The 19,392-nt window shown below is 37.6% G+C and overlaps 2 protein-coding genes across 2 annotated transcripts; one reads left to right on the top strand and one right to left on the bottom strand.

The window, feature by feature from the left end:
- Positions 1-716: 716 nt before the first annotated feature.
- On the bottom strand, positions 717-3,811 carry LOC136435498 (piercer of microtubule wall 2 protein-like). The gene is made up of 4 exons (XM_066429065.1): positions 3,617-3,811; positions 2,505-2,603; positions 1,850-1,983; positions 717-1,319 (listed from the first exon to the last, which is right to left on the bottom strand). Exons 1-4 carry the CDS (start codon positions 3,702-3,704, stop codon positions 1,251-1,253), a joined length of 390 nt encoding a protein of 129 aa, XP_066285162.1. The 5' UTR covers positions 3,705-3,811; the 3' UTR covers positions 717-1,250.
- A 5,105-nt stretch (positions 3,812-8,916) lies between these two features.
- LOC136435497 (transmembrane protein 116-like) lies at positions 8,917-18,096 on the top strand. The gene is made up of 11 exons (XM_066429064.1): positions 8,917-9,017; positions 10,305-10,445; positions 10,875-10,973; positions 11,595-11,641; positions 12,597-12,704; positions 12,968-13,010; positions 13,915-14,010; positions 14,495-14,546; positions 15,155-15,247; positions 15,644-15,717; positions 16,175-18,096. The coding sequence occupies exons 2-11, from the start codon at positions 10,398-10,400 to the stop codon at positions 16,340-16,342; spliced, it is 828 nt and encodes a 275-aa protein (XP_066285161.1). The 5' UTR covers positions 8,917-9,017; positions 10,305-10,397; the 3' UTR covers positions 16,343-18,096.
- The last annotated feature ends 1,296 nt before the right edge of the window (positions 18,097-19,392 follow it).

The raw sequence follows: 19,392 nt of genomic DNA, 5'->3' as shown, positions 1-19,392 counted from the left end.
GCCATCAAAACAAAGCTGAAATTAACTGGCTTTTCAGGACATGTACAAGTTTATACATACCTTACCTATCAACAAAGGAGAAAACGTAAGATTTGCATTTCATTTTCTTGACCAAATTTAATTCCGAACCGGAGCCTTTAGATAGACAAAGTTCGATGTCCAGGTACTGGAAATAGCAAATTTCCAACACACACGGATTAATTTTGTGCTAATTTCAAGCAAAAGTGTGAAAATTCTAAGGGTAAGCTCTGGCTGTCTCATGTTCATTTCATTCCTCACAGAATGGTTCTATGGCTGTTCCTTTCTTCAGTTATTCTCCTTGGAAGATTTTGACATCACTGCCCCTGCAGTTCCAGAGATGCTAGGGGGGGCAAACCTACACCACTTCTTCCTTACATCACAAGCTATCTGCCCCAAAAATATCAAGACCATATATAGCACGTCCAGGGCAAAAGATACAAAAAATTTCCGCAAGTTCCGCTGCAGTACCAAGGTCACATACCAGGAGACAGACACACAGACACGCCAAAAACAATATCTCCATTTTTCATGGAGATGATAACATAAACCATGCCCAGCACATTCCCAGTGTTGTACATTTTAATTTCATTATGCATCTATGGTGACAATGAAGATTGACATGTAAGATACATAATAGCAGAACAATATTATTGCTCTTTACAGATTAACATGTTGTAACTCCTAGCAATTATGCTTAATCTTCATATAACACCCAGGTTGGTATACTTCTGTAGACACAGGTTTCCAGTAAGTTAATCGCAGTAAACATATCTATATCAAACCAGTGGAATAAACAAAAATAACAACATGGTTGATGATTGATATACTTTCAACAAAACTTCTTTGTGTACCAATAAATACCTATTACTTCATAGAACTCATAAAGTACTGTCTTACATAAAAATCAAGGTAAAACAATTTCATAAACGTTTCATTCGTGATTTGCCAAGAGACACAATTTGCCTGTGTCACAATGCCATAGTTACCAAAGCAGCCATTTCAAATTGACAATTGAGGTTAAACGCCCTCTTTGAAAATGTTTACACTCAGGTGTCGAACGAGCGTTATTCAACTATGTTGCTATTTTGCATTGATGGAGACCGTAACACATCTGAACGTGATGGTTCTTTGAATACATGACTGTATACTAAGAGTACAATATCTGGTGATAGAAGTCAGCTGCAACAGTTGTTTAACAAATGCTATTTACATTGTGATGATCGTCAGCGTCAGACTTTGCTCTGGTCCAAGGCGGTGTTGAGAGAATGGTTGCGGTACATCCCACAGACACCTAGATGCTGTAAATGTCAAGAAAACAATCATTTAGAGGAATTTTTTTAGACTATTAGGCAATGAGAACATATATAACATACATAAATATATGAGGGTCAGGTGGAATAGACTGATCCTGATTGTCCTTCAGCAGTTCATACAATTAATAATCAAGGGAATTATCGGTTCGACCCATGAGAGTGTGGCTGCACTTGTCTTTGCTTTACATTTCTATATTTTGACGGAGGTGGGCAGGTCTATATGTTCGGCCTATTCCGCATTTATATGCCATGTTGGTGATAAATCTAATTTGAGTTATAATAGATCTCAGAGAGAAGGAGTTTCTCTCATAATCTGTACGTTTTTGTAAGTTTCCACTGCCGAGGTTAGATTTTACATCATGAATAGGCATTTCCGTGGTATTACTGATAACAACATACATGTACTGTACTACACAACTGTTTCAACCGTAAGTTTAAAACTCCAGATAGACCTCCTTTTACCTCCTACCACGAAATTAAGTGCACATGAAAATAAATGAGTTTACTGTTCTTACCTCAGAGAATTTCTGTGACTTTGCGTGGAAAGTCTGTGGCATGTCCTCGACTGTGGGCACCCTGCCACCGTACGTGTCATTGGTCGTTCTGTACATGGGGTTCTGGGGCTTCACAGGGGTTTCTCGGTACCACTCTACGGAGGGGAAAAATCATACAGAGTTAGGTAAAAACATACGACTGTTGGGTTTCACTCAGTACTCAAAATTTGGTTATGATTTTGGGTTTCATGCAATTCACTTCTCTCACATCATTGGACATTGTATATGGTCATTTTTAAGCATAATGACTGTAGTTGGCAGTGACTAAGAATTACAGACTGCACTTAATATTTTTGATTTGAGTGATCAAAACCACAAAGCTGGCACAGCCAAACAAACTAAGAATGGAACTGTTACAACTTACAGTAAGAGGTGCAATGACACAAGAAAAAAACACACAGCCATATCTCATGCATCTCATCACCTATAAGCTAGTTCATGGTTCGAAGTGCACATGTGTAGTATGATGCATTACGAGTGACATGTCAAAGTTGAAGACCCCTGACAATTCATAATAGAATGGCCAAGGGCTTTCAACATTGGCTTATAACACACAATGCATCACAATACACATGTGCACTTAAAACCGTTAAGTACTATATCACACACTACGTACCTCCTAATTCCTTTGATGTTCTGATTCTCTCCATACATGAGAAGATCGGGTTACCAGGATTCGCACATGGAAGGTCTCTCACTGGGAGAATTTCTGCATCTGCAATGAGATAAACAATGATTGGTGGAAATGTCAAATAACATCAACCTAATGTATGACTTTGAAATTACCCTTAGTATACAGCTCTTTAATTGCTGAGCTAATCAGTAAACCAGTATTTTAAATACTTTGGAGTCATGGAGGGAGTTGATAGTTAGAGATTTTTCAAAAGATCCAAAGATTTTGTCAAAAGCATCTTGAGATCATTTCAAATCATCTTGAGATTTTTTTAAAAGTGAGGTTTATTCAAAGCAGTGTGAGATTGATTAAAACATCTCAAGATTTCATAAGTCAAAGATCTCAGCATCAAGTCAAAGGATCTCAAGAGTTAGCACAAAATCTCAAGCTGTTTGGAATAAATCTCAAGATTCTTTGATTTTCACCAAAGTGCCATGCTCATTGTTCAGTCTAAATTAAGAATTAATCCACTTGTTGTTTATTGAATATAGCAATCATCAGCTAAATATGAGCTGTTGCAGCTATGGAAGATGACCACAACATGTAGATATCTACTGTTGATATAAAGAATAAGGATAAGTAAGGTGGTCTCATAAACACATAGAAAGAAAACCTTTTTTATCCATTTCAATTGTCAATGAGTAAAGTGATTTTCATTGTGTATTGTGCAATCATGTATAACGTTACCATCATTAACAGGTAATGTTTCCATGATTCCGAAACATACAGCTTTTCCTGTGTCGATATGTGCAGTTTTTGTGTCGAGCTAAACTGCGAGTACCGCAAGGAACGACCGACTTTGTTTCGTAGGCTTATGTTTATTTGTAAGTTCTAAGTAGTTAAGATCGGCGAAACACTGAGCCAGCACAGAAATGGCACGTTGCTTTCCAGTTTCCATAGTAACGCACAAAACAGGGTAATGAAAATGTGTTGTATACTCCTCGAAACCAAAGACAGCAATGATAGTGTTCAATATGTTATGTGGCACGAGGCCATGATCACAGCTGTTAACGTTAAATTGTTAGTTAAAACATAATAGATATTCACACGCCCACCTTTGTTTTCTGTGACCATTATGGGTTTTGCTGTGTTAATAGCTTGTTCAGCACCAGAGTCCATCACTTGCTCACCGTTGGCAGCCATCGTTAGCGCAGGAATACACAGAGAAGGCAGAAACACACGCACACTGAATGAAGGGCAACCTCTCTCTTTGCACTGATCACTTCCCGGTTTACTTGCGTTGCTATGGTGATGAGGGGCGTGGCGTTACCGTGGTAAATACTGCAATGCACGATGGGAGCTCTTTTTTTCATACAGATTACTAAATTAATAGACTTGAAGGTATTATTCGTTAGTAGGAAAAAATAAAAGCGACATCATAAAATTTCAATTATATAGTATCTTGTTTTTATTCATCTTTAACATTTATGAACATTTTGTAAGGTCAAAGGTAAATAGGTCAACGACCGCAGCAATGTAAATAAGCCCGGATCGATTCACGTTGTGCTGTTACGTGCCAGGCCCACTTGTCCTACTTTTCTCGGGTCTTATCGCATATACAATGTGCATTTATAATGAGCATGCCAGTGTTGCACAGTCGCTCATGACATGGCATGACAGCAGTTGTGCTGGACATGATCGGTGTCTGTTTCGTATAAAGTAAGGTTGTTTCCCTTCTCAATCGCGATCTTTCGGTTTTTAAGCCGGTCCCGTGGGAGATGACGGATCGTTAGATCAGCGGGGCTTCTATCGATCCTGGGCCGACAACCTGACGCGAGCCGCCGGGAGCTGACTTTCAACAACCCGTCTGCGCACAGAGGACGAATTTTTCGGCTGTTGTGTAAAGATATCTCTTTATGCGAACAATCATGGCGCTTGTCAATGACAGCAACGCATCATCCAACGTGACAACTTTATTGCAACCAGAACAGGTAAGAATTATTTATGTGATTTAATGGTAACGTTAGAAATGGATTGTTGGATGTGATATTACGGATTGAATTAGGATAGTGGGTGTGGACCACCAATGCCAGCAGCCCATCTTATTCATAACCCTATTGCACAATTAATATGTGAATTGTTTTTTGAAAACTATTCATATTATTTTCTAACCTAGTATCCTTATTGATTGTGTGTGTGTAATGCATTGATTGTTTTGTTTTTTCCAAAGGTTTATAGCCTTTAAAGATAGCCATTCTTTAGTTGGGCAACCCTAGCTGTTCATGTGACAACATGTTCATGCGAAACCAATAAATAGATTGTAAAAAATAAATATTATTTAGGTAACAGTTCAATCAGGTGTTGTAAGCTTAATGTGCTGCGTGATTGAAAATTACACCATTTTCCCTGCAGCTGAAATTTTGAGGCAGGTGTGCATCACCTAACATGGCGGGTTGCTCGTGTAACAATGAAACAATGTCACTTGAGCAACAATAGCTGACAATTTATCACCATGCAATGTGGACAGCCGTTTCACTAAGTAAATGTGCTGGGTCAGTGTGGTTGTAAAATACAATTCTTCTTTTCTTTTCTTAACCGTTGACATTCAAAGAAAGCGTTTCAAGGATAGTTATAGATTATGGCGCACCTGCCACTAACAGGTGCGATGACTAAAAATGTACCCGATCATTCTCAGAGTTTCCATTGGGTTTCAACGAATCTTACTTCGGGATGTCATAATGTTTTTCAGATTGCAAGTCATCTTGCCATATTCTTCTCAAGCTTTGACTCATTTTTTTTTTAAATTTCTAAACAATTTTTCTGAAAAGGCAGCCTCAACATATTGCTAGAAACATCATACCTTTTGGTAATCTTTACCTGAAATATGTAATTCAAAGTCATAAAAGCATTGCAAATAAAGCAACTGTTCGGGATTTTTTTTTGGCGTAAAACCATGCAATTCACAGATGATAAAAAGAATTTGTCAAATTTTCAGTATTTAAGATAAAACATTATTAGTGTTCAGCAATTAGTCGATAAATTCATGTTCTGGATTCTTTTGAATATGCGTGTGCAGCAAATTAGTAGCCAATATTGGCATGAGGGCGCTACAAAAGAATCAACAGAATTTGTTCTCCTTTTCACAGTGACATATTTATGATATTACTGCTTATTTGTAAATCATATTTAGAACTGCGAAAGTTTCAGCTTTTACAATCAATAAGCTAGCTGATGTTTTTCATCAATGAACCTTTTTTTACCCTTTGATCATAATAGATTGATGTTCTGGATTCTTCTTAATTTATGTGTGCAGCAAATCAGTCAATATTTTCATGACAGCACTACAGAAAAATCGATAGAATTGGTTCCTTTTTACAATGATTACACATCTAACATATCTTTGTGAAAAGGAGAACCAATACGGCTTGTTTGCAACTTTCTAAGTTACATTTGTACCCCTTCCACAAAAAGTTCAGTCAAATGTTTCTTAACATGAAATGTCGCAATTGGAATTGTTGAAATGCCTTAAATGTAAATTTAGTAACAGTTGAATTAGAACAGAGTTTGATAACTTCCTCTCACAGGGCTCAATCCCCTGACAGTAATCCTGTTTTCATACCCAAATATAGATCCTGGCTATGACATCTCTAAGTATGTTAGGGCAATCAAGACCACCAAATGAGCCTACAAACTTCTATAAAGAAGCCGCTAAAAGCACCTTGTTTTAGCATTGGATCAAATAGGAGACTATAAGATATGTGAAATCACAGTATAATGTATTGTGTGTGGCTTTTTCAACTTTGTTAGTTTACTAACGCCTTAATGTAAGTTATCCCTCAGTGTGGCTATTTCTGTTATAAAAATAGCATGGGAAAGTTGGCTTAAGAATGGCACATGTTCGTTGGCAGACACACACGTGTAAAAAAGGACAACTCAAGATTTTGAGAAAATCAGTCTAACTTTATACCATGAAGCATGTTGAATGGTACAGCAACACGTCCATAAAATATATAAAAGAAAATGTGGTCTTGTGGTACTGTACAATCTAAAGGTTCTTTGAGAAAAGCACTTGGGAAAGGCACTTTATACCAGGTATTTCCTCAATTGACTCAGGTGGAAATGAGTACCTACTAGTTAAGTAGCCTAGTTTCAGTTAGGGGCGTTCTCTCGATCCATACTTAGTACCTCGAGCGTGTCAATGATCCCTCCACACTTAAATATCAAATTGAGAAGGAGTCCTTCCCGATGTGAGTGGATCAAATATTATGCATAAGACAAGACTGGTCTTATGCAGCTAATGTATCTACTGTATGAAACGGGTTTGTTACGCCTAAAGGCGGTTTACTTGTCAGGCAAAAAAAACAATGCGCATGTGTAAGAAAAACAACAAAAGACTTAAAGAGTTGGCTAGTTAACTGCTGCACACCAGTAGTGAACGTAGATCAGGTGATCAGCAGCTGTAGAGATGGAATGTTCATTACACAGCTGACAGGATGTTTCCTTTCCTCCCTATCAGATGCAGACAATCACCTACATCGACATGGCAACCACCAGTCTCAGGTGAGCCTTGAAATACCTTATCTTATGAGTCTGAATTGAGAATCTTCTTTATTTCTTTATTTGGGCTCTTCATAATCTCGGCTCTCTGGGTTATTTCTTGTTATTAGGATCATTTTCTTAGGAAGCTGCCATATAACTTAAGTATCAATATATGTAGTAATATTATTGCAATTTTGTTAAGAAATGTTTCAGATATTTGATTACACAAGTTTGCAACCTTTCAATGCAGAGATTTTTTGGTCTTTTGGGACCCTTTGTAAAAGTAGTCATGATTGGTCAGCTTACTTTGAAACAAACAGTTTGCTGTTGGGTAACCTTTATGATATATTTGTCAATTTTAACTATGGTAAAATCCTGATTTGCATGGCTAAACGGTCCCATATGAGATTGACAGTCTGGGCCACGCAACCTTCACCTATATGGCCAATACCACACGCTCTGGGACACCTGCTATTTAATGGTGCCAAACAAACTTAAAGGGAGGAAAGATCAGGAGTGCATATTGCAAATTTTTCTAAAAAATCCATCCTACTGACAGCTGAAAATACTCTGTAAATGAGCATGATCCTCGTTATTTTTATTTTCCTTTTTTTTCTTTAAACAACAGTAAAGTTGGTAAATTTTGATTGTAACTTTCTACAGTATTTTAGCTTTAGCAAACCGTGTAGCAGTCAGACAACATTACAATCTTTCCTCCTATTCTGTATGGAGAAACGTCCTTGCTTTATGTTTGCGTTCTGGTCAGACTTTGTCTCAGACAAACAAAATTGTAATCAGGACAATGAAAAGCGCACATGTGGTCAAACGTGGGTCACTCACTGGCCACAGCAGTCACTCACTCTTCGCATACAACAGTGTGAATAAAATAATACTTCATACAGTATAGAAGGAGAATTTTGTTATAATGTTACCAATAAATTCTTGATTTGACAGACACTATCTATCACCTATAAGTATAACCAGTAGATAATGACTGAAACATACTATAGTCACTATTGTGGTAGAAAAAAATGTTGTTTTTCATTTAAAATGTTTACTGGAAAGCCAAGTACAATGTTATCATAAAGACTAGACTTTGATCAGTGACCATAGGTAACCTCACCCAACCTCACCTCACCTATTCCACTGAAAGCCATGGTCATTCACCCTAGATCAGGGATGACGTAGCAACTTCCGATAAAGTTGCAGGTACAAACGCTTTGTGCAAAAAGCTAGAACCCAACTAAGTTACAACACCTCTGTAGTTTCTTCATTTAACAAAAGATTTCTTTTGAGTTAAAGGAGGCTACATGTAATGGCTGTCTTGGATGAAATGATGAATGCACAGTTTATGTAACTTGAGTTGGAGTTTGAGCCCCCAGCAAAAATGTTTTCAGAAATCTAACTAATTCTCCTGTATTGCATTAACATAGTTAACTATCCATAAGTAGATTTGCATTCTGAGGTCTGTTGATGCTATCTGAAGTATATAAGATATCATTACACATAGACACTAAACATTATATAGGAGGTCTGTAGGAACCTGTTTGTTGTACTTTTCTTGTGTAGATTTTGCAATGCAATGGTTAGCGATCTTGCCTCTGGAACTAGAAGCCCCGGGTTCGATCCCGGCTGTGTCGCTCACCCGACTTGCACGCTACCGTTAAAGATCGCAGTCCTTAGGACGGGACGTTAAGCCGTGGTCCACTTTTCATTGTGCTTGTCGAAAAGAGCTAGTGGAATTTCCCCGGTACATTGAACCTGTAAATACTGTATATAGCGTCTTCTCTGTCACGACCAGTGGAAGAGTAGCTCATCTGTTCATTGAGTACATTTGAGCTAAACTGGTTCGAGATCCCTTTCCTTTCCTTTCATTTTGAATACTGATTGCCGTAATGTTTTCTCCCTTGCAGTATTGTTGGTGCTAGCTCCATCATAATATATTCCTGCTGCAAGAGAAAGGTGTGCCAGCCAGAGGTAAGGTCTGCCTTGAACATCTATCAAATCAGCACAAAGTTTTCCCATGCCTTTGTATACCGTGACCAGACATGTGTGTCCTATATCTACACGGTTGATTAAATATTAGCCTTGGTGAAGCGTGCAGTGGTCAGTTGCCAGCACAAGACAATAGAAAGTTAAGAAATAGGTACAGTCAAACCTGGCGGGGCAACCACATAGGGAAGGCAACCACCTGCCGTCAGAGGACACATTGAAACAGTCCCGTCCATTTTTACATAGTTATGACCCTCTCCCAAGCAACCAACTGTCTTCCCCATCCAACAACCACTTTTTTTCAGTCCCAAAGGGGCTTTAAGCCTCCCCTCAACAACCAAAATAGATTGACAGCAGCATCCAAGCCAGCAGCGGCCTCTCTAAAATGAGGATTTCTGCAAGCTCTGGCACTATCAGCCATTCATTTCAACACCAGAATCAGAGACAAAGTTTTTCCATGCTTTTTTATACAGTGACATCATGACCAGACATGTGTGTCCTATATCTACACTGTTGATTAAATATTAGCCTTGGGGAAACGTGCAGTGGTCGGGTGCCAAAACAGACAATAGAAAGTTAAGAAATAGAGATTCACAAACAGCAAACTATTAGAAATAGGTAGCTAAAACGAAAAGTTTCTGGCCAAAATAGGCCAAAGTGCATTTCTGGTTGTTGAACTTAACTACTAGTAAGACACACTTAGCGGAACGGGTATTCGAGGTCAGTTACATATGGGGTTGTTGCACTCCGTATGTCCAAAGGTCGTTGCCCCCGTGAAAACCATGTGTTGCATGAAAACCCTTGTGCTGAGGAAAGTTGATATCTAGGGCAGTATTATCTAACATAATTCCTACAGTAGCATGAAAACAAAACACATGACAAAATTTTTACAGTTTTATTCCTCATTTGTTGGAAAGACGTTGAAAGACAAGTGCAAAGCGTCAATGACCTCTCTTAAGTAGTTGTACTTAAAGTAAACAAGGATAGACCAATAGAAGACAAGCACACAAAGTCAAGGTCTCTCTTCTGAGGTAGTTGAACTCCCAGTGACTTGGCAAATGTCCTTACATAATATATCCTATCGCCTAATCTCAACTATTCAAATAAAAAACTTCTTAAAAAAAGAGTTCTCACGTCACAACAACGTCATATTTTTGCATGATGGACGACGCTATACATTGTGATAGTGCTGTTTGAACTAATCATGTATAGATATGATTTTCAGGCTCTAATATTGCTTGGGTTTCCTTTAATGTTGCTGTATTTCCACAGGTCCATCCACTGTTCCACCTGTCCTGTGCGGACCTGCTGGCATCGCTGTTCCTGTTAATAGGGGTCATCGTTTTTAACCTCTCTTACGCTACCATGGAGATTTACGAGCAGTACTGTCACTACTTCTCCGCATTTGCATCTGTAAGTACAGACTGCCTTTCTATTATGCATATGTCAAGTAAATCTTAAAGGAGAAGGATGTATTTAGAAACTTTCCAATAGAATCTAGTATGTTTTTGCCTGTTGTAAGTTTATTTTTAGCAGATTGGGGTGAATTTGTCTTTGATTGTTGTGAAAACACAGGCACTTGTAAAGGGCCCTACTTAACCTTCTCCCTGCTGCCAATAGGGAACTGGTAGCCAAATGGTTAGATCAGTGTGCTAAAGGTTAATCCCCCCCCCCCATGTTCAGCTACCTGGCCATTTGTGTCTTCTTCACTGAGACATGATAAGTCCTTATTTCAGGACCTACTTTCCAATGCATAACATGTTCAGCACCAAGGACAGTACCAGTAACAACACTGCTGTTTCTGTTTTGTTTGGAATTCAAGATTCTGGTTCATTTTTTCAGAGTTTCTTTGTGACGACATTTCTGCTGACCATCACCTACTCCCTGGAGGTGTTCCTGAGAATGAGAGACCGAGCCGTCAGGTCAAGCACTAGACAACCGGTCAGTAGTCAGTACTCAAGTTCAATCTTTTGCTCGATTGGACAGAAGAAGATTTTAAAAGTTTCAACAGGTCTGAAAAAAAATCTTTTAAAGCTCTGAAGGCCCATAAATTTTTTTGTGAAAGGAAGGATAAGTCCTAGGATCATTGAATGATATACAGTAACTGTAGATCTTGAAATATTTGTGGTGGTTTTGTTTTTACAGTGACCTCTCGACCACAAATTCCTTACATTGCAAACTCATATTACAAACTGTACTACAGAATTGTTTCAACTCCAAATTCAAAACATAGCAAAAATCTCCTTTTCTGTGGTACTGCAAAATGGAATCATGGCAAAAGTAGATGCATTTATAGTAGCTTTAATTGTGTGTGTTTCCTCTTGCTACATATGTACAGTACATTTAGAAAATATCTAATCAGTCCCTGAAAGTCTTGGTTTTAAGAAATTTTGAAAACTAATCATGTTTCATTTTGTTGATTAAAGAAGTAGGTGTTATTGTAATTGCTTACATGTTAGAATCTGATGTCAGCCATCTCAATATTTGAATAGATGGTGTTATAATTAATGTTAACAAATCAGTGTTGATGTTGTCTAATGTTTGTTGTGTTTCTCCATACAGGGTACAGGCAACTTCAATTTAGTCTACCTGCTTTACATCATCTCATGGTAAGTACACAAGCATTCATGTTCGCACTTAAGTTTGCTATTACATGGTAATAGATGTGATAGACAAAATGACGACTAATTTAGATCAAACCACTAGAGCTGGACTGGACCATGTATAGATGAAGTATTTCCTTATTGCTTACAAAATGTGCTATATTGCCGTCATCTTACGTAAAAAGATTTGTTGCCGACTAGAATGCCAGGCCTAGATGACTCTAGGTCCTTGTGGCCAAAGTAACTGCAAATTCAAATTCTACTTTCGGGGTTGTTTTCTTTCACGATAGGTGTAAAAGGAGATTTTTGCGGTGTTTTATCTTTGTGGTTGAAACATTTCTGGTAGGGTATCTCAAATTCCAAACAAAAGCACAGCAGCTACATGTATTACTTGTGCTGTCCGTGGTGCTGAAAATGTTATGTATTGGAAACTGAAAAAACAAAACCACCGCAAACGTTTCAAGATTTACGGTATTGTGTCTATACTATTCCATGCGATCCAACATTCTTTGTTCTTGTTTGTAGCAAACCAAGCAAATTTGAAATAGCCTGAAGTCATTTACTTTGTATAAGGATATTGCTGTACCTATGTTGAACATCACAACATTAACGGGGGGTGCCCAAACATATGACATTTTTTTACGCGCTCGAACTCACGGCCTTCCTTATTAGCATAGTCAGTGGACACAAACACGGGGTACTTATGCATAATAAGATCACTAAAAAATCCGTCATAAGTTAGGGCAACCCCCGTTAGATCATTTAGATACAATAGTTTTTCTTTACATGACCTAGAATTTGTTATAGCTCGTTGTCAAAATTCCATTGTAATTTCTTGTCTTTTTCAGCAGGGCTAGCCCTTTGTAATAGCCACAGGCTAGTTGGGCAGCCCTGGCTGTGCGTGTTTAACAGCCAAACCAATAAATACATAAAACCATGCTGAACACTTGTGTTTCCCCAGGCTGGGCCCTCTCCTTGTGCAGTCCACCATTCTCATCGCCACCAGTATAGAACCACCCATGTTCGACATCATCCCCTCACCTAACTCATCCCTAGTCAGCTGTACAAGGTGGGAACACAGTTAATTTGTGTAGAATCTGATGTGATAATGAAACAAAATATGAAAACAAACTTCTGGGAAGCTGAAAAAATCATGTGATGCATTTCATGTGTGAGTGAGTGATATAGACAGAAAGGACTGAACTCATAGCACATTGTAAGCTTGTGGTGAAGTTCTCTTTGTGAAAATAGTTTGATGTATTTAGAGCAAAAATGAACTTAACTCACATGTCACAATATGTCACATATTTCATGATGTACTTTCTTCTCCAGATGTTTGCCGCTGTACCATTTCAAGAATGATAAGTGCATGCCGGTGAGTTCTAGTAACTTATGGCATGTAGCCTTTTCTGTCTATGTATAGGCTTTGTGCACCCTCCAAGGACCCACACATACTTTCACACATCCTCTCATACCAGGCCTGCCACTTGTATATATACGTCAAGCAATAGCCCTGTTGTGCCAGCCTGCAATCCGTGCTTCTCAGTGTGTTAGCACTGGAAAACCATCAGCCAATCAGATACTTCCCCTCCTGTTGGTGGAGGGTAAGTACCAGCCAATCACGTTGCCCCATGCTAATAGGTGCATGGTGACGTAATTAGTAGGTGACAACTGGCCAACGCAAATGTAGGGAGATGAACAGATTGCAAACCAGTACGCCAGGGCAGTTGCTTGAGATATTCAAGCAGCAGGGCATGAGAGGAAGCAGCTCACTTGTACTCTTACAAGAATGTAATTGTTAAGAGTTACAGAGCATGACTCAAACCACTACATGTAGATTGCCACCTTATAGTCCTTATTTTAGGACCTACTTTCTAATGCATAACATGTTCAGCACCAAGGACAGCACCAGTAATACATGCAGCTGCTGTGCTGTGCTTTTGTTAGGAATTTGAGATTCTAATACTGTAAATGCCTTTAATTTTGCGGGGATTTAATTTTGCGGTGGGGAGAAAATGGCGTGTTCACGATGGTTTTAAGTTTGCGTTTGAAACAATAGTAGGGCTGCAGTCATAGGTGGCAAAACTTTTGTGGTGGTTTTAAGTTTGCGCTGAAGATGTCACAGCAAAAATAAAACCACCGCGAACATTTCTGCATTCACAGTAATTGATTTTTCCAGAGTTTCTCTGTGACAACATGTAGATTACCACCTACATGTCCGATAGTGCCTAGACCATGCATCTATCTGACCATGATTTTACACCATCTGTTCTACACAGGCTCCGTCAGAGGGACAGCAGTGGATGACAGACCTCGATGTATCAGCCAAGTTAATCTTCATCCTACTTCTCATCCTTACCATTGTGATTACAACAGTAAGTTGTTCAGCCTCGAAAATAGATACTGAAGTTACCTTGTATAAGTCTATAAGTCTATTGTTACATAATTATGCATCTTTAATCCATATGCATTATGTTTGATGCAATACTGTAGGTCACTGATGGTTTGAACGACTAAGAATGTATGAGACAATTTAAATATCTATGATCATGATTGGTGAGCCCAAATAGACCAATGCTGATTGTACGTCAATCACAATTATTATAATTAGCAGTTTGGCCAATAAGAGAGCAACTGCATGTCCATTGAAATATTTTCATTTATAACAATATCTTTATTTTCATTTTTAAATTTTGATGGAGGTAGGCAGAGCTATGAGAGTGTTCTATTGTGTCCAAGCTGAAGTTTAAAAGAACAAGGTCCAATGAAACAATTAATACCTGAAATCATCAGAGAGATACTTTAACATCAAACATGCAGACTGAGAGTGACTCTGACCTTCTGTTTCTGTCTTTACAGATTGTTTACCTGCTTGCTGTATCTGCCTTCCAGTTGAGACATAGAAGAGCAGGTATGGAGTATATTCAATTAGCACTTTTTTGTTGGCAGATGTTATATGAGCACTGAGGTGCCCTGTGATGATTAACAAACATTTTTGGGTCATGATTATTATAACTACATTGATAAGTTATTGTTTGTATGCTGTAAGAAAATGCTCAAAGCAAGGAAATATATCATTTTATATACATACATAAGTATGTATTAGGTGTTGGACTTTTGATGCAATAAAAGTTGTTGAATTGAAGGAGCTGATATATTAGGTCATGTCGATTTGATTACATGGATGACTTCCTCATTCAATTTTCGGCCATACTGTAAATCATGAAAAGCAGCAGCTGCAAAACGCTAAAATACATGCTGTAAATTGCAAAAATAGATTTCAGAAAACAGAAACTAATGTCGTTGAATGCTTAAGTCAATTCCCAAAGTCAAAGAAGAAGTTTTGAAAGAACAACAATGAAGAATCTATATTTCGGTATACCATGTTCTATGTGTTTACTTTTGTTCATCCTTCATGACAACATAGATTTCATAATGAAGGTAAATTTTTTTTGGCAAAACTTTTTTGCCCAATGTTGACCAGAGCTTGTTGCTAAGTAATGGTTGTTTTTCCGTCAGGAATGCGAGGCAGGAGAGAGTACGAGGATGAGCGCAGTGTGAGACGGAGAGCGGTTCTCTACCTGCTGGTCTTCTGCTTTTGCTGGCTGCCAAGTAAGTATTGTAAACTCTACCACCTTCTTACAACTTCATGACATTAGCCCTCTCTACATGCATGTACTAGGCCAGCCCTGCCTGTCCATCTCAATTAACTGTTCAACCAATGAGAGAATGGCAATTAGTAGTTTGACCAATGAGAGAGTGGCTGTAAGTCTGTCGAATATTTGCATTTTTACGTTTTGCATTTTGCATTTCTTCATTTTGACGGAGTTGGCAGGGCTATAGAATTGGTCTATTCCTGTACCAATGGATTCAAATAATAATATTTTAAACATTCTTTATAACTGTCAGTGCATGTTTATGCAATGCAAGGCATGATAAGATGAATGAATGCACTTCATCTGGTAGTACTTTTGATTATAAAAATATGTTTTTGACACTCTTGTGCAGCTCTAGTTCTTGGTATCCTGTCCCTGTGTGATGGCTTTGAGATGAAGAAATACTATGCTCTGTACATTATACAGGTAAGACAGAGTTTAGTTATTATTGCAAGATCTTGGGGAAGGGGAATCGAAAAATTATGTCCATATTATTCTGTTAGTGTTTGAGAAACAAGTACAAGGCAGTTTTCACCAAACAACAATTTATCATGGAATAAGTTTATTTATTTATTTATTTGCAAATGTCACTATACATTACACTGACTCTCGAGGCAGCATAGCTGATATCAAAGAGACAACAGATAGGAACAGACAAATACATACTGGTAATGGCAATTTACACATCACTAGCTTAAATACAATATTGTTTGCTAGTCAACTTCACTTCGATATGAGACCAAGTCAAAGAGCCCATCGCAATCATTGAGAAGAAAACGGATGACAGTGTACTTGGCAAAATTGGACACATCCCAGGCTCGTGCCTTAAATCTCCTGTCCTGCGATGACCAATGACCAACTATGATTTTTGTTCTCTGGACAGGCTTGCACTGCCCCCTTGCAGGGCTTTCTGAACTGCATCGTGTATGGCTGGAGAAGAAAGGAGTTCAGAACAGTGAAACCCTTACCTGTGGCTGTGCTAGCGGAGCAGTCAGGACTTCTAGACAGTAACAGGAACAATTATCGAACCTTCGCCACTACTATGGCATGATGTTTCGTATAGAGCAATGGGGGATGACCTTTCTTTAACGCACAAATTTGTTTGGAACAGTATCCAGCAATATATCATTCCCTAGATATAACTTTGAATTTTATTGACAATTCTGAATGCCAAAAAGGCTTTTTATTATGTTTTTACTTTGTGGGATGATGTATATTTTAAGTTATGGATTTATGTATGGCAACCCTATATTAAGGGCTGCATCATGACAAAATACCATAAATGTATATTTCATATGAATGATGATGGCTAGTACATCACAGTATATGTACATGTACAGTATATGTATATTTGATATGACATGTCAGATATGTATCCAGTATTGTCCCTCTGGTAGGTCATTTTACACACAAAAAAGAATAGTCAATTGAGTGAGAATATTTTTTGCCGCGTTCAAGAAGATGCACAGATAGAGAGATAGAAAAACTTTATTGCTGAACAATTGTTTATTATATTGTTAGTAACATACTGTAGCTCAGTTAAAACATGGATATGGGAAACAAACAAGCAAAAACATAATATACTGTTTGGCAACTACTTTTTTCTAATAACATTTATTCTACCCACTTGAATGAATCATGACTTGGAGTAATATGTAATGTGCAATGAATATGGAATATAAATGTTAGATGTTGGACATATGTTAGATGTTTGAAGTTAACACTGATGGTTGTCAGAGTGTGATCAAAGTGTGTGGTGGGACATAGCAGCAGTACACAGTGTGTGGTGAAATGCACGATGAAAAATTTATAATAAATTGCCATCATGTTAAATGTGATATGAAAATGTATTTAAAAAACAGTAGTCCTGTGTACAACTAGAAAACTTGATGAGGTAACAGTTCTATGAGAACTTTGTGAAATATTGTTAATCTAAAGATGTATTTAAAATGTTTTGTAATAAGAAAATATCACTGGTCCCAAGGTGATGTTGTGTTGTGCAATACTGTCTTAAGATGCATGTTTGAAGATTGTTTATGAAATGTTAATCTAGTTTATGAAACACCTTAAATCTTAATTGTACTTCTCATGAGGGTGGAAGAAAATGTAAAAATGTACTTAAATTGAAAACAGTAAGTGTATGAAAGTTGTATAATGATAATGTGTATAATCTACATTGAGAGTAAGATATATACTTCTGAAGAGACATGTACCTCTGTCAGTGATTGTCAATTCTAAAGGAACAAATCAGGTTTAGATTTCAAAATTATTTCTTTCTGGTGAGAAATACATTTCTAATGACAATTATGTTTTTAAAGTTTGTTATTTTACATAAGCAATATGGTTGCTAGAAGCTGAATATGTAATCTGGATAGAAAATGTGCTTTTAACTAAGGAAAGGAGTAATGTATTATTCTTTCCCAACAATAGACAATCCAGGCTTTCCATCACATTTGACAGTTAAACGAATAGAAATTATGGCAAGTTGTGTTTCAACCACCTCAGTCAACTATTTTCATTTTATGTTTTAAGTCTACTTTACACTATGACAGAAGTAAGGCTATGGGTTAGCTTTATTGTTACTATCATGCGGTTGATTTACCAATGAGTAAGGTTTGCAGTTGTTTCTAGTGTATATGAAACGCTACATATGCTGTTCTGTCAGCTATCAGCTTCCAAATATTACTCCATAGGTCTTCAACTAGTGACTTACAGACAAGTGGTACAGTAACTGCTTTCTTGATGTATGTTTGATAATGATAATACTACCTCATGTGGTAGATCAATAAAAGATTCAGAAAAGAATTCTTGAATGTGTCTTCCACATATTTTTATCCATCTTGTTTTTTAAACTCCTGCATAAGATTTTTTTGTTGGCTGGAGGATACATACTTTAAGTCTTTATCAATCTAACTTACTGCGATGTTGTCGAACTTAATGCACTCTAGCTTTTAGACTTTTTCCCATTTTATCAATCACAGAATTATGACAGTCACTCTATTTCCTCTGTCCACACTGACTCGATTTTGTGGATGACAGTCCAAAATCGATGTGAGCGCACACACAACAAAGATAAGGCACAAAAGTTTAGATTTTGTCCCTGCCAATAATTCAATTGCTTAATATTCTTCTTTGCAATCTCCAGATCCGTATTCGACTTTTGTTATACCTTTGTTCGTTTTTCTTCCTATCACACTTGTATCATAATTGACATTTGTTAATAAAGTTAAATGGAGGAGGGTTTTTTATAAGCCTTGCAGGCTTCTTTTCTCCTCCTGCACGTTCTTTTAGATTCTTTCAATTACTTCACTATTGTTTTTTTTTAAATATATATGTGCGAATAAATAAAACAAAACAAAACCAGGCTGAGGAGACCTCGGCCCCGAGGGCTGCTGTCATCTCTGGATGATCACAAGATTTTACCCAGCCTGCGTTACACAACCGCTAACTGGAACGTCACTAGGCTTTACCCAGCCTGGGTTACATTCGGTTCACCTTTCTGGAGCGGGGCCCAGTCGGTAGCTTGCGGGAACCAAAAATATGACAAAAAAAGAGTTCTACGACCTCATACCTTCGCCAAATGATTTTAACCTAAATATGACTAACGTATTAGGAGTGTTTCTCATCAATTATAAATCATACCAGTTGATCGTCTTCACCCAAATAACATAAGTTGTCCAAAGTATGAGCTTAACAAAGAATGTTATGCTAACATTTATCAATTATGCTAATGAGTCCTCATTAGCAAAATTGATTCAATGGTGTCCACATTCACACAACTTCCAAATGCCACAAGTATGAAATTGCCGTCCGTCATTTACTACTATGGAATTATAGTAGTTTCTCATTAATTATGCAAATTAGGCCTACGTTTCCATATTTTCTATATATCAACATTCCTATCTTCCTCAGTTACAAATGTCACATATTTGAATAGTCATATCATAGAACACAGCGGGTTTTTAAAATTACCTCATTAATTATGCAAATAAGAATCTCATTTGCATAATCATCATCCAATCATACAAAGCATCACGTAAGCTATCTACATACCAAAAATCATGACCATCCATTAAGCCCACCTTGAGTTATAGTATTTCT

This window comes from Branchiostoma lanceolatum, chromosome 5 (genome assembly GCF_035083965.1).
Source record: "Branchiostoma lanceolatum isolate klBraLanc5 chromosome 5, klBraLanc5.hap2, whole genome shotgun sequence".
Taxonomy (NCBI): Eukaryota; Metazoa; Chordata; class Leptocardii; order Amphioxiformes; family Branchiostomatidae; genus Branchiostoma; species Branchiostoma lanceolatum.
This window is presented reverse-complemented; position numbering and strand designations above follow the sequence as displayed.